The sequence below is a fragment of the Lepidochelys kempii genome, chromosome 21 (genome assembly GCF_965140265.1).
Source record: "Lepidochelys kempii isolate rLepKem1 chromosome 21, rLepKem1.hap2, whole genome shotgun sequence".
Classification (NCBI taxonomy): Eukaryota; Metazoa; Chordata; order Testudines; family Cheloniidae; genus Lepidochelys; species Lepidochelys kempii.
In genome coordinates, this window is record NC_133276.1 from 9,387,155 (window position 1) to 9,403,130 (window position 15,976).

Sequence of the window (15,976 nt, forward strand, 5' to 3'; positions counted from 1 at the left end):
TTTTTACCAAATAATTAGCTAAGCATCACAAGCCCGCCGTCAGGTAGTTGTTGGACAATTTGTACAGAGCCTGGCACAATGGGACCCCATTCTTGGCTGGTGCCTAGGCACTGTCGTAAAAGAGAACGTATAAGAACTTGCCCTCTAGGAAATGTCCACCTAATCTCCTGGGGCTAACAGCTGGTTCATGACCTGTAACAGGACGGTTTATATTCCTTGCTAAACTGATTTCTCCCCCCTCCTCTTTGAGTATTTACTGTTGTAACTCTGGATAGCCTTGCTGTTCATATAAGTGTTTAACCTCTTCTTGAATCTTGCTCCGCTCACAAGCTTGGGCCTCCAGGCTAGCTTGTGGCAATGAGTTCCACAGGCTCCATGTGTAATTGTATTCTCTTTCCTCAGTTTTGAATGTGCCACCTCACAGTTGCAGCAAACGTTCCCGTGTTCTTGACTGATGAGACGGGGGGAAAATGGAGGTTCCCGATCTCCCTTCTCTATCCCATCTGTTAATTCTGTATGCTATTATTTGTATTGCAGCAGCACCTAGGAGCCCCAGTCCCAGACAAGGATCCCATGGTGCACAAATACAGAACAAAGACCAGGTTCAGCTGCACTGTAAAGTGGGCAATCCCACTCTTTATACCGGCTGTTCAGGTCGCAGTGTTTCCAAGCCCCTAATTGTGCTCATTGCCAGTCTTTTGTCCCTCCACCCCTTCAATTTTACACCACGGAGAAGGAACCCAGACCCTCAGTTTCACCTGTGGGCTGGGAGAGACCAACACAGAAAAGTAAAGCAGTTGCATGGAAGACCACAGAAGGTACCACTCAGATAAGACATACCCTCCCCACCTATCAGCTGACTAACTCAGGGGTTCTCAACCTATTACCACTCTGGGCCACATATGCAGCTCTCCATGTTTACATGTGCTGCATCCACACAACATATATACGACCTGTATGGCCCTTAAGAGGTCACACGGGCTGCAGCTGTGTGCTGGTTGAGAACCACTGCTCTAACCCTACTAGGCTGGAGCCATCTCTGGGGAGGTGATAAGAAACACATAAGACATAACTAGAGGGGGAGAGGTTTGAATGGGGGAGGAGGGAAAGGGCAGCTGCTGATCTGCGGCAAGCTGGGAGAGAGGGAGCCTGTACCTGCCCACTCATCACAGCAGTGGGCTTTGCCGTAACCCTTCCAATTCTGGATTCCTTGGACCTGTTGTCAGCACACAGGCCGGCCAATGTCAGGTGTTAAGGAAGCATTGCCTCTCTGAGTGCAGAGAAAGCTGGGAAACTTCCAGCTACTGCTCCAGAAATCTTCTCTCATCTCAGATACACATTAACCTAAGACAGGGAGCTCCTGGAGAAGTAAAAATCCACAAGGCCTGGTCTTCACTGCACAGTTCACTCGAGCACTGCCCCTAACTTGAGTCCATACACAGATACCTTGCATTTCTCCCCCAAGTTGGCTGGCCCGAGGAAAAAGTTTTTTTTACAGTCAATGTTCTCACTTAGGTTGTAAGCTCTTCGGGGGCTTGGACTGCCTTTATTTTGTGTCTGTACAGCCCCTAGCACAATGGTGCCCCAGTCCAGGGCTATGGCTCCTAAGTGCCGGGGTAATACTGATAATAAATAATATAATAATGTTGGGTGAGGATTCACAGCTTGGAGCCATCGTGAAACAGTCATCCATCCCCGCCTCATACGGAGCGCCAAGAACTGACCCAACCTGAACCTCTGCCCAACTAAACCCTGAGCTTCTAACCGGGAGCCAAGACACCTTGTAAATCCTGGGAGAAGAGACTCTTCTTGGAAGATTCCCAGGTAGGTGCAAGAGGTTTGGATCATTTTGGACAAGACTGGGAAAAACCCAGGAGCTTCTGACCGCAAGCAGGAGAGCGGTTAAACAGCACAGCTGGGAACCAGAAGCCCATTGCTCTGTCACCAACTCATTGCTTCTTTCTAGGCAAGTCATTCACTTCGCTGTGCCTCAGTTTCCTCATCTACAATGGGGATAAGGAGGTTGACTCACCTCAGTGCTGGGCTGTGAGGGTTAATCATTAGCGTCTGTAAAGCAAGGTGAGCTCTTGGGTTTCCTTGAAGAACAGTAGGGTATTTAGATCTTTGGTTCTCAATCACTGGGCCAGAGATGGACAAGACCCTGTCTTGCACATCTCCCGGCCAGGATGGCTCCCAAAGGAGAAATCAACAGGGCTTTATCCCCCAAGTTTCGGGGTTTCCTGTGCTTGGTGACTAAGGCACAGACTATAGTGCTCTCCCTTCGGAGAGAAAAAAAAACAACAAACCTTCATCTTCTAACTCCTGGGTGCCTGGGAGCCAGCACACGCTAGGGTAGCCTGCGCACTCCAAGGCAAGGTCAGGAATGTGGGGGTGAGAGACTCCTAGCCAGGGGACCAGGGAGGACTATCTTCACAGCACTTTGGTGGGGAAAAGATGTGAGGAGAGCAGATTCCTGAAGGCCCCAAGGGAGACAGAAGTTGTGCTCAGTGGTTGCCAGTCATTCATTCATTGGGAAGGGTTTTATGGGGGTGTGAGACACACACATGTAGGCCTGGAGGGGAGGGCAGGGAGCCCAGCCCTTGCCTTTGTTACCAACAGCAGCCAGAGTTTACTTTCTCCTTTCCCCATGGGCCTTTCGGCAAGCACAGGTTCCTGCCTGTTACATCAGGCCACCTGAACACTGCCTCATTCACTCAACTTCCAGGCTGTAAAACAGAAGGAAATTGGGAGCGGATTAAGTCATTAGGATCCCCGGGGCAAATCACTTTCACCTCATAACTCAATAGGGCTCTTTATCTTTTCCATCTACCTGCTCCAGAGTCCTAGGAACCCTACACCACCTCCAAGGGGCTTCTGGCATGTGTACGTACAGGCAACAGCGCGGCAGCTGCAGGGACTCAATGCACAAAGTCAGCAGGGTGAGACCACCTCTCTGCGGCACCCGCCAATGGGGGATCTCAAAGCTCTTCCGACTCTACAGCCCTGCGTGAAGCACTGGAGGATCGCACCCATTTTACAGACGGCCGCACAGAGAAGCGACTTGCCCGACATCAGGGGTTGGAGCTGCGAACGGAAACCAGGAGTCCTGCCTCTCAGTCTCCTGCTCTGAAAACCACAGCTGCACTGAATAAATACCAACCTTTGCCCGTTGGGAGGGGAGGGGTCACAGTCATTTTTAGGCCATTCACACTCAGCTCCAGGTTCGAATTTAACCATCAAACTGCCGAGCTTGTGTGTGTGTGTGTCAAAAGTCACATCAGCTTTGTCTGGCTTCAGTGTCATTCAAAATTAATAACACCGTGGGGCTTTGGCTGGTGCTTGGGCCATGTGTGCCCCAAAAACGCTTCGTGAATCTTGGATGGTTTTATCACATGAGGATTACCTGTTCACGCCCTCTGAAGCGCCTGGCATTGGCCATTTTTGGAAGACAGGATACTGGGCTGGATGGGCCATTGGTCTGACCCAGTATAGCCCTTCTTGTGTAGGATTTCTAATAGCCCAGCCTCCTCCCCTGCCCAAAATCAGGTGGGGTAGTTGCAAATATGTTATATATAGCCCAAATTCTGCAAAAGACAAAAAAGAAAAAATCATGCCCTCACACCCAGCTATACCCTCTACCCCCACCCTTTTGCCCTCCAGCAAGCCACATCCCTCCAGCTCCCTCTTATAGCAGTAGGGAGGGGGTAGTTCATTCTGCCAGAGAAAATAAAGTTTCCTTCTGGTGTTGCCTGGCCGCTTGTGTCCTTCCCTCCCCCACCGCAAGATGTGCGGCTGCCATAGTCTGTGGGTTTCTCTGGACACTTTCACTTTCAGAGGTCATCCGCGGCGCGCTCTTGACAGAACCAATGAAGTATGAAGCTTATCGGCCCACCGATAAAAATCTCAAACACAAAGAAAGTAATTCCTGAACTGCGCTCTGCCAGTCACCAGCGGCCGTTGGGGCGCTCCGTTCTCTCGTGTTGCGGAGGTGGGGAGATGAAACGGGGGGAGAGAGAGGGGAGGGCTAGTAGGGAACAATCCAGGGTCCTGTCCCTCCCCCTCCCCCCCGTGATCCCCACACTCTTCCCCAGAGACGGGGCCCGAGTTCCGTACCGCGTTTTGTCTGCACTCTGTTTACATTAGACGCAGCTGAGTGGGTGCAGCTACTGGGGTAACAGGCGCCGTCACTTTGATTTATGAGCACATCAAGAGGAGTTTCGGCGTGACACTCTGGACTGACAGGAGCACTTCATTAATCTGACGCCTAGGTTACTTGCCAGCCAATCCCCGCGCGCTGCCTCCCCCCGCCCCGCCAAGCTGTACAATATCAGCCGCTACATGGGGGCCACGGCTGGAGAGAAGCCGTTTTAAAAAAAAAAAATCCCCCTCTCCCTCCCAAGTTCTTTGGAAGCACAAAGGGACCAAATTTGTAACAATGGGGACTGCTGGGTTCACCCGTACCCTGGCTCTGTTTAGAGCAGCCTTGCTTCAAAAGACAGCAGCAAGAAAATTACACCCGCCTGGACATCACTTCTGCTTTGCCTGCACTTATCAAGTGGAAGAGGAACATGGCAAGGATACTAATGATGTAAAATTTCCCACCCCATGAAAAAAAACTACTCAGGCCAGGGTGGCAGAGCTTTGCTTAGAGGGTCAGCACTACAAGATGCCTTAAGTCTTATTTCAAATGCGGTAGGTGGAAAATCCAGCCCAACTCCTGACTCAGCTGGACAACAGGGTCATCTCACGATTTCCTCCAGTGTGCACACCTAGTCTCTCTCACGCACCCACCCACTCCTCTTTGCTCACTCTCACCCCATTGGTACAAAACAAGGAAGTTGAGACAGCAAACTCTGCTTTGTTCAAACCTCAAACTCCCAAGGTCCATCCCCCACCTCATTGCAAGTGATCTCTGGAAGAGATATACATGGCACATCACTGCTTCCCCCTGGACAGGATATAGTGCTACACACTTTTCTGCGCTCTCCTCCATCCTCCTCTTTTCCTGTTCTTCTCACACTCCTCAGGAGGTTTCCAACTATGCTCTGGTTCCACTGTTCCGGCTGGAGAGATCTGAAACTCTCCTGCATGGCAGGCTGCTACCTGTTCTGAACATCACTGTACAACACAAAGACCCAGGCAGAAAGAGATGCCCACCCGCCGATCCCCTGACACCTGAAGACAAGTCGGTAACTTATAGTCACGCCACACTAATCCATGAACTCAACTGAAGGGAAAGAAGTCACTCAGCTTACAAGCGTTGTAGTGGGGTTCGTAATTAAATACTACCATGGTTGCCATGAAGGAGACAGCACTGGCCAACAGCTACTACATGGCGGTATCTGCAGTAATGCAGTTATTCCCTATTCCTTTAGCAAACAGTGTTATCACAATTTACCACCAAGTGCTTCCTATTGGCAAATGTTGACTTTTTAATGGCAACCACCTAATTCAGTTTGTGAAATTGATCCCTATTCAGAAGGGCTGCCCCACGGCCTACACACCACTTACTCAGTTGTAAGACAACAGGTGCCTGCCATATTAAGTGAGGCATCGGACGGGTGCTGGCCCTGTACACAAGAGTGAACTGCATCATTTCCAGATGGCATGTTGATCGTGAAACAGGTCCCAAGGCCCACTTCCAAGCTGCGATTCTTTGTGCTCAGACCACTTCAAAGTATCCCTAACACACATCCACTTTGCCCATAATTCCAAAGCTCTTCCTTTCCCAGATAACTTGTTTTTGTTGGTCACTCAGGGCACTGGTCCGGAGCCCTTTCCTTGCGACAACTCTCCTTTCCATATTGGGATCCCTTTGGAAACCTCTTTGCTGGGTTTGCAGGCAGGCTTCATGGCTGTACTTTAGTGGTGTTTAGGAGAGTCTTTTTTCACACACATGCACCCCTCTGATTACTTAGCATATACTGAATAATCCACCAAAACATAGTAATAATTAAGGAATCCTTAGAAAACAACAAGGCATTGATTCCTGTTGGATCATTAATCAATAAGCAGCTTTTTAAACTAAGTAAATCCCTAGGTGAGCCCTTTGTCAGAGCTCATTAGAGGCACTGCAATATAATGTCTGCGGCCAATGGGAAAAGATGCTCTGGGAAACGCAGATTTAAGCCTCTTGGGTTTCTTAAGCATATCTGGATATTTCAGCCACCAGGACGTAGTTTGGATCAAGTCTGACCCCTCCACCTTGCAGGTCAATGCTACAACAATAAAGGGGATGGACTAGATGACCTCTCAAGGTCCCTTTCAGCCTTACATTTCTATGGTTCTCTCCTTTAAGGGCTTGATTCAAAGCCTATTGAAGTCAATGGGAGTCTTTCCATTGATTTGGTCAGTCATTGGCTCAGGCCCTAAGGCCTCAATTTGGCAAAGTGTTTAGACACATACTTAAGTACAGCCTCATTCAGTAAAGCACTCAATCACATTTCACTTCTAAGGCCTTGCCTACACTGCCCCTTACAGCGCTGAAACTTTCTTCAATCAGGGGTGCAAAAAAACTTTAACTTTGGCTGTGTAGACTTACCCTAAGTCTTGCTGAAGTCAAAGGGGAATTGAGCAGATGCCCAAAGTTAAGCCTGTGCTTTGCTGAACAGGGACGGACTGCTGAATGGGGACCTCTGGGGCATATATTCCCATGGCCTCGCCATACCAAGAGACGGCACAAAAGCAACCCCCACGCAGGAGACTGACAAAAAGCTCCCCACAGATGCCAATGAAGGTGTGGCTTGTACATAAGAAAATAAGAATGGTCATGCTGGGTCAGACCAATGGTCCACCTAGCTCAGTATCCTGTCTTCCGCCAGCAACCAGTGTCAGGTGTTTCAGAGAGAGCAAATGGAACAGGGCAATTTATCGAGTGGATGACATCCCTTGTCATCCAGGCACAGAAATGTGGGAGGAGTCCAGAACAAGCCTCGGTCCATACTACAGAAAGACAAACTATATTTTTTGGACAGGTTTCAGAGTAACAGCTGTGTTAGTCTGTATTCGCAAAAAGAAAAGGAGGACTTGTGGCACCTTAGAGACTAACCAATTTATTTGAGCATGAGCTTTCGTGAGCTACAAGTGAGCTGTAGCTCACGAAAGCTCATGCTCAAATAAATTGGTTAGTCTCTAAGGTGCCACAAGTACTCCTTTTATATTTTTTGGCCTTTTTTTTTTTTAATAAAAGAGAAAGAGATGCAGAATACGCATGAAATCATTTAACAATTCAATCATTCTGAGAAGACTTTCAAAGTGGCCTTCTGGAATAAAATGCCAATGCTGTACAGGACTCACAAACCATAACCCCCTACCACTAAATTCTCCACTTTGTCTTTTTATCCAGTGTCTGTGTGTGTGTGTGTGTGTGTGTGTGTGTGTGTGTGTGTGTGTGTGTGTGTGTGAGAGAGAGAGAGAGAGAGAGAGAGAAAAAATCTAGAGAGTCAGGCACTTAACTGCCCTTTGTGTGCCTTTGAAAGGCTCCTCCCACCCCATTGCATCTTGCCCAAATCCTGGATTGAGAGATTTCTGGGGCAGGGACTGCCGGTGTGTCATTTGTTTGCACTGCACCCAGTAAAATGGGAGCCCAACACCTGCTTGGGATTCTTTGGTGCTATCGCAATAGAAATAACAGTTTAAAGATGCCAGGCAGATCTGAATGGGCCGATAATAGTGGCTTTATCTCAAATATGGCAAGTTGAGATGGTTTATTCCCCACCCCCCGATAGATTGTGGAGTAAACGAATACTAGACAGAATAAAAGCAGCACGTGCAAAGAAACATACCCCGGAATAGTAGTAATACAGTAGAACCTCAGAGTTACGAACTGACCAGTCAACCACACACCTCATTTGGAATCAGAAGTACACAATCAGGCAGCCGCAGAGACAAAAAACAAACAAAAAATGCAAAAGCAAATACAGTACTGTGTTAAATGTAAACGACTAAAAAACAAAGGGAAAGCAATATTTTTCTTCTGCATAAAATTTCAAAGTCGTATTAAGCCAATGTTCAGTTGTAAACTTTTGAAAGAACCACCGTAACGTTTTGTTCAGAGTTACAAACATTTCAGAGTAACGAACAACCTCCATTCCCGAGGGGTTCGGAACTCTGAGGTTCTACTGTAGATGAAATGAGAGACGGGGACTAAGGGAAATATAAAGGAATAAATAGAATAGCAATGCTCAACGGATGGCCCCAGCAAGCCAGCAGTAAGCCAGCAACTTGCCAGATCCTGGCATTTGACATCAAACAGTGCCAAGGAGAAGTTACCCCAAAAGTAAGGGCTCGTCTACACTTACAGATGTTCCTGGCATAGCTATGTGCGATTTGTTACTCGATTAGCCGTGCTGGTAAAAGCCCACAGACACAACTATTGACAAACTATACCAGCCTAAGCATTTTTAAACTGATCCAACAGCAGAGGGTTGTGCCATGATTGCTGTACCAGTGTAACTATACTGGCAAAACCTCCTAGTGTAGACAAGGCCTAACTCACAATAGGCTGACATCTTGGAGCAGGGAGGATATTCACACTTTATTGGCTCCTGAGCATACAAGAACCACCTGCACAGAGCACGTGGGGAGGGCTTCATCTCACATCTGTGGTGGTCTGCGATTGCAGACAAGCTTTGCATCTTCACCAATGGGGTGTCCACACTGGGTCTCTTACAGGTGTTTGTATCTAGGCTGGTGTTGAACACTAGATGGTATGGCCATGTGTCAACTCCATTGTCCAGCTGATTTCTCAGGCTATCAGTCTTTTCTCTAAGTTTTCATTCAGACGCAAGCACGTGGCTCTAAATTTTCAACTCCAGAAAGATCACTGCCAAAACAGGGTCCATGCCAGCTGCCGGCAAACACCTTCCTGAGAGGCAGGTCAGCTTTTCCTGGACCTCTGCCCATTCTCATTGAGTTAGTGCTTACAGGGGATACCATTGCACTGCGTAGGCCAGTGGTGCCTGACATGACCAAGAACACACAGTGAAAAGCCCTCTTCACAGAAGGCAACAGGGCAATCGCCTCCATGGGTATTATTCCGAGGATGCTTTTGGCCCAATGGAACTAGGTTAACATGGACACCTTCCTACGCCTCTGACGACTGTTCTCTTTCCACTTCTTCCACTCTTAGAGATTGTGTCCTCAAGCTAGAAGAGACTAGGGGCTTTTTAATGGATTAAAGCATCAACTGGAGTAAATGAGACAACTGAAGTCTGCTGTCACTCCAGATAGGGGTAGACTGAGTGAGTCCAGATAGATAGGGGAATTCTAGGAATGAAGACAAATAGGATTCTTATCCGCACACAGGAACCTACTGGCCCTAGTGACACAGTTATCCTGCAATCACCTTAAGATGCTTTCTTATCAGATAGAACAAAGATGCAGGTTTAGAGTGGGTGGAAATTTTTTGATTTCCCTTCTGCCTGCAAAATGGCCTGATTTTGAAAATGATTTTTTGTGTGCGCAAAAACTTTGACTTTCTCAATATGGGGGTGTTGAAGGGCCCTTTGTCTCTTAGGGTACATCTACACTGTCAACACACCCACTCCCCATGGCAGAGAGTTTCAGAGCCCCGGGTCAACCAAGTCTGCTTGTGGGGCTTGGCCTCGGGGCTAAAAATAGCAGTGAAATCTGATGAGGTTCAATAAGGATAAGTGCAGGGTCCTGCACTTAGGACGGAAGAACCCAATGCACCTCTACAGACTAGGGACCGAATGGCTAGGCAGCAGTTCTGCAGAAAAGGACCAAGGGGTGACGGTGGACGAGAAGCTGGATATGAGTCAGCAGTGTGCCCTTGTTGCCAAGAAGGCCAATGGCATTTTGGGATGTATAAGTAGGGGCATAGCGAGCAGATCGAGGGACGTGATCGTCCCCCTCTATTCGACATTGGTGAGGCCTCATCTGGAGTACTGTGTCCAGTTTTGGGCCCCACACTACAAGAACCATGTGGATAAATTGGAGAGAGTCCAGCGAAGGGCAACAAAAATGATTAGGGGTCTGGAACACATGACTTATGAGGAGAGGCTGAGGGAACTGGGATTGTTTAGTCTGCAGAAGAGAAGAATGAGGGGGGATTTGATAGCTGCTTTCAACTACCTGAGAGGTGGTTCCAGAGAGGATGGTTCTAGACTATTCTCAGTGGTAGAAGAGGACAGGACAAGAAATAGTGGTCTCAAGTTGCAGTGGGGGAGGTTTAGGTTGGATATTAGGAAAAACTTTTTCACTAGGAGGGTGGTGAAACACTGGAATATGTTACATAGGGAGGTGGTAGAATCTCCTTCCTTAGAAGTTTTTAAGGTCAGGCTTGACAAAGCCCTGGCTGGGATGATTTAATTAGGGATTGGTCCTGCTTTGAGCAGGGGGTTGGACTAGATGACCTTCTGGGGTCCCTTCCAACCCTGATATTCTATGATTCTACGATTCAGTGCAGACGTTCTGGCTCAAGCTCCGACACCAACCCTCTCGCCGGGTCTCAGAGCCGGAGCTCCAGCCCAAGTGGGAATGTCTACACTGCTATTTTTAGCCTTGTAATGCAAGCCCCATGAGTCTGAGTCAGCTGATCTGGGCTCTCAGACTTACTACTGCGGGTATGGTTTTTCCTTTTTTTTTTTTTTTTTTTTTTTCTTTCCCCGCTTCCAGTTCAGACATACCTGTACTCACAAGAGGTGGGGGATGAAACAGCAGGTATTTCTGTGGAAACCACATCTATCATCAAAACACTACAAGTTCAACACGTCATCTGTACTGGGGATTTTGTTTGGTTTTTGCAATGGCACTGTAATATTGGTGCAAATGCCCAGTGTAGATGTGCTGTACGGATGTGACTTACCCTGTTAACTTATTGAGTTTTCACCACACTAGTGCAAGATCCATTTTTCAGTAGTTCAGCGTGCCTGTATTAATAATACCTACCGAGCTTTTACGCTGTGTTTGTCATCTGCAGATCTCCAAGCACTATACAAAGAGAGTCCTTATGCCCATTTTACAGATGGGGAAAGAGAGAGAGGGAAAGAGGTGAAGCGATTCGCCCAAGGTCACTCAGCAGGCAGAGAGTAGGACTAGAACCCAGGTTGCTTCAGGCACAATCCACAGCCCTATTCACTAGACCACACTGCCTCCCTTTGCATTACAGCACGTTAGAGATAGTAGATAACACCAACGCATATTCCCCCTTGTCTAGACAAGCCTTAGCAAAGCTATTTAAGTGGGCAGCCACAATCAAGGAACAAAAGACATGTCCCATCCCACCCCACAAACAAGGAAGAGTTCCAGCAAGAGTTGGAAAGGTGGTTTCCTGTGGGAGCTTGTGCCCCAGATCAGGGGGACCCACAGCTGCTGCGACCTCACCCACCGCATGCTTCTGGTCCCTTTCACGGGGGCCCAAACCACTATGCAGAAAAAGGTAGGAAATGGAGATACTGTCACTAGCCATGGATGAAATCTCAAGAGATTGAATAATTCGCTCCCCGGTGTCTGAGCCCCACTAATCCGAACCTGCAAAACTGGGCAGGAGATGTCAGGAGAACAGGCTTCCCGTGCTAGATACCCAGCACCTGCCGCCTCCACCAGGGCGAGGAATACAAGAGCATTCTATTACTACTACTAGTCTGAACCCGGACGAGGGTGTCACCTCCTCCAAATGTCACCTCCACCCCATCCAGGCCCTGGTCTTCATTGCACCTTTTACTCAAGTGTTCCTCCTGAGGCCTGGCCCCACACAAACTCCTCGCCTGAGCGCAGCGGTGCTTGTCACTTGGGTAAAGGCTGACACGCGGGTGCTGCTAATGCTCAAGGTGCAGCGTGGGCACAGATCAAAGATCCTGCGTGTCCTGGACCCATTGGACGGGACATCTCTCAATCACACTGAATTTCAGCCTTTCCCTGATGCCTCGTTTTTTCCAACTCTCCCTCTCTGGCTCAAGCTAATATGAGGAAGAGAAAATGGCTCATGGTCTCCAACTCCAGCGGTTCAGCTCTTGGCTCTTTGGGACTCTTGGGGGAGAGCGGAAAAGAAAAGATTTTTCCTCTCCTCTTCTTGAAAAGATCCCTTCTGGGTGAAGGGAAGGAAGCACAGGGCTGATGGCTGTTGAACATATTCCACTTGCACAAAAGCACACGCACATGCAACCCTACGCATAGCCAGAGACGGACAGCCACCGACGAGCAGAATTCCACAGAGAGCGGAAATTTGTTCAGCTAAGAATCCACCCAGCACAGAAGCCTCCGGCAAAACATTGACTGTGGGTTGGGCAGTACGGCGAGCTCCCGCAGGAAAGACGTTCCTACGTGGGACACGGCATACGGACACTGCGGCTCTCACACCCAAGTGACCTCATCACCTCTGACACTCCATGCATATTTGATAGCTGCATCATCCGGTAATGATGTACTCTGAGCTAAGAGTGACGCACCCGATGTTGAATTTTATGATAGGGTAACCACAAGAAAAGGTGTCGCAGGTGGCCTAGGTCCAGCTGCCCCACCCTCCCAGCCCCATTGCACCTCATTTATCCACTCTACCGCCATATGCCCCTACCCCCTGGGCCCCTCCTTCCACCGACACATGCCTGCCAGCGGGCTACCCCAAACGCTAGGATTTACACACGCCACGACCTTTCCTCCCCTTCGGATTGCACCCGTTCCAATCTGTGCCGGCGTCTGTGCCCTGAACCTGCGTGGGCGAGCTCACCTCTTTGGGTTGCTGCTTTCCGGCTTGCTGCTGTGTCAATAGCTGCAGGTGAAGCTGCTCCTGTTGCTTCTTGTAGTATTCCTGCAGCTGAGGGGAGGGAGAGCAGAAAGCAGCACACGTCAGGAAGGCAGCTGGAAGATCCTGCCCATGCCGAACCACTTAGGTTCTTAAACTGGGCTTAGCACAAGGCTGCCAACTCTGGCCACGTTACTGCCAGGCTCACAATGTTTGTTGGTTTGCTTAAATACCCAGCTCCTAAAGTCAGTGAAACAACATTTCAGCTATTTAAAGACAGCACTGGCAGTCCGCTGCTCTCTGCCCAACTCCATGGTAGAACTGAGACCCACAATCGATATTGACTCTCTGGGATAATTAAAATGCACAATTAATAAATAATGATAATACTCCCCTTTCTCAACTGTCTTTCACTTGAAGCTCTCAAAGCCCTTTACATATACAAATTAAGCCTCGCTTGTTATTAATCATCATTTGTATTAGGGTACGGCCTAGAAGCCTCAGCTGGGTCAGGGCCCCATTTTGCTAAGTGCAGCAACAAACATGTACTTAATTCAGTATTATCGTATGTATTAGCAATTAATTATCTGCGTTTTAGAGGGAGGAAGTGAGGTGCGAGGAGGTGGAGTCTCACCGTCAGCTCGTGACACTGTAGGGAAAGGAACCCAGAAGCCCTGACTCCCAACCTTCTGCCCTAGCCAGCAGAAGTACCCCCCCTCTAAGCCCCAGGCGACCCTTTGCCAAAGGGTGTGGCCGAGATTGACGGGCAGGCCCCAGCAGCAGTCAAATTAAAACAACCCATCAATGGGAATGAGACATGTTCCCCGAACAAACAGCAACATGAGTAAAGGTGACTCACTCATAATGGCTAGCGTGAGGGCAGAGAGGCTGAAATACTATGGTGATGATGGGAGGGGGCTACAGGAAAGTCTCTTCCCCCTTTCCTCTGGCTGGTATAAGCCTCGAGATTGCACTCCTGGCCTTTCTGAGTAATATTTCTCTCTCTCACTGCTTTTCCTCCTCCAGATTAGACTCGCTGCTCTCACTTTGGAAGGAGCTGTGGTCTAGCAGCAGTTGGGGCAGGAGACTAGGAGCCAGGCCACGCGGGTTCTACCCCCCCAATGAGCCACTTCTGCTCAGTTTACTCATCTGTAAAACGGGGACAATTATAACTACACAGGAAGTTTAATTAATGCTTGTAATGCACTTTGAGATCATCTGATAAAAGGTGCTTTTGTTCCGTATTTTGGATTTTCAGGAAGGGGTAAATTCCAGCTCTAAGATTCCCTCCTCCCCCAACTCCCGTCTCCAAATAAACTGTTCCCGATGGATCTGTTTTCCATAAAAGCCACAAAGAAGCGCCCACAAAGCCGGGAAAGCCTTAGCTTCCGCTGAACGCCTCTTTGGATGCTGGAAAACCTTTATCAGCTCAGGGATTGACAGCAGTAACTTTGCTTTCTCTGTCTGTGGAACAGGGTTGGAAAGCCAAGCTGTTTACCCGAAAGCCAATCAAAACCAGGTCTCTGGAACTCGGTTGAACAGGGTTCCGAGAACATTGGGTCAAGAGGTGAGAGGTGTGCTGTTTAGTTTTCTTCTGGTGGAGAATGCAAGCTATTCTGGCCTGGGTTGTTTAATTTGCAGTCAAACATGTTTCTTTATCCGGCTCCCAAGAGGCTCCGAGAAGGACTCCACCCAGGTTAGTGTTTACCCTTTGTTCTTTCCCTGGGGCCAACCTTGAATCCTTATCAGTGTGTTTGGAGTAAACAGGTAGGGAAGGCAAGAGAAGGGTGTGGAAGATGCTTGTGAGATTTCTTACTCTCCTCTCCTCCCCCAGCTGGAGATGTTTACCCACGTCCTTGTGTTTTGGAGTTCTTTCCCTCCCACCCCTCTTTTTCCACTCATTTTGCAGTGTGTGTGTGTGTGTGTTCTGGAATGCAGAGAAAGCTCAACTCCGAGGAACGAACCTCAGCTGCTAAGTCTGAGTCTGGATCCAGATCCAAAAAACCTGCCCCAACTCAGAGAGAGTCCAGAGTCGAGCTACTCCAAGGAACAAACCCAGCTGCTAAGTCTGAGTCTGGATCCAGATCCAAAAAACCTGCCCCAACTCAGAGAGAGTCCAGAGTCAAGCTACTCCAAGGAACAAACCCAGCTGCTAAGTCTGAGTCTGGATCCAGATCCAAAAAACCTGCCCCAACTCAGAGAGAGTCCAGAGTCAAGCTACTCCAAGGAACAAACCCAGCTGCTAAGTCTGAGCCTGGATCCAGATCCAAAAAACCTGCCCCAACTCAGGAAGAGTCCAGAGTCGAGCTTGAGGCTCGGGGCCCACTAGAGAGACTGGGGCGAGCCACAAAGCCTGACCCCAGATCCAAACGTTCCCATGCATCGGGCTTTGGCTCAGGCCTCTCCTCACTGAAACCAAACCCTGAATAGGTTTTAATGTAGACGCTGTTGTAGGGATTTTGACTCTGCAGCAGAATCCAGCTGCACTGGGATGGTTGATAAATTACAATTCTTCCCATTCCATGGTGCCAACATGATTGGGAGCCCCAGGGCAAGCAAAATGGGGGGACTGGAGACAGCCGTAGAGAGGGAAAGGGCCAGGCTGCTTGCAGGACGGCCTTAGAGGGGCCCCAGGCTCACCCTACACAGAGGCCAATGACACTGGAGAGAATGGTGTGGAGTGCTGGCCAGTGCTGACCCTATTTGCATCCATGGGGCAAGGATGCGGAGCTCAGTGAGCCAGCCTCATAGGGCAGATGGAGAAAGGGAGGCCCAGGCTGGCCCTACCTGCTGCAGCATGATCGCCTGCTGCTGTTGCAGCAGAGCTTGGAGCTGGGGAGGAGACAGGATCTGCTGCATCTGCTGTGGCGTGATCATCTGAGGCGACATCATGGCGACAGACACGGGGACCTGCGGAGACAGAGAGCGAGCGCGCGTTAAACACAACCCCACGCTGAGCTCCCAGGAGGAAGTTCTCACCTACGGCTACAAGCACCGTCGCGATCCGCTTTAGCGATCGCTCCCTCGTTAAGGCCGCAACAGAGCTTCCCGCCATCTTAGGCCCTTAAAAATCCTCCCCCGAATTCCTATCATCCACAGACTTGGTAGGCTGGCTCTGGGGATGCTTTAGGAACATCCTACCCACTTTGAAGTCAAATCAGACACGGGGTTGTTCCCTGAATGATGCCCCCTCAATATAGGGCTGCTAAGCCCGGCTCCAAAACCCCTCAAAAACTGGTTTGGGTCTCAGCGCTAGCAGAGAGGATTTGAAAA

General features: G+C 49.1%; 1 protein-coding gene across 6 annotated transcripts in view; it reads right to left on the minus strand.

Moving 5' to 3' along the window:
* FOXP4 (forkhead box P4) overlaps positions 1-15,976 on the minus strand; it is a 142,193-nt gene that overhangs the window by 42,608 nt on the left and 83,609 nt on the right. For all 6 annotated transcript variants that reach the window (XM_073319692.1, XM_073319691.1, XM_073319690.1 and 3 more), the window contains 2 exons: positions 15,491-15,613; positions 12,689-12,775 (listed from right to left, as the gene is read on the minus strand). In XM_073319692.1, coding sequence (XP_073175793.1) covers positions 12,689-12,775; positions 15,491-15,613 — 210 coding nt within the window. The remainder of the gene's footprint in view (positions 1-12,688; positions 12,776-15,490; positions 15,614-15,976) is intronic.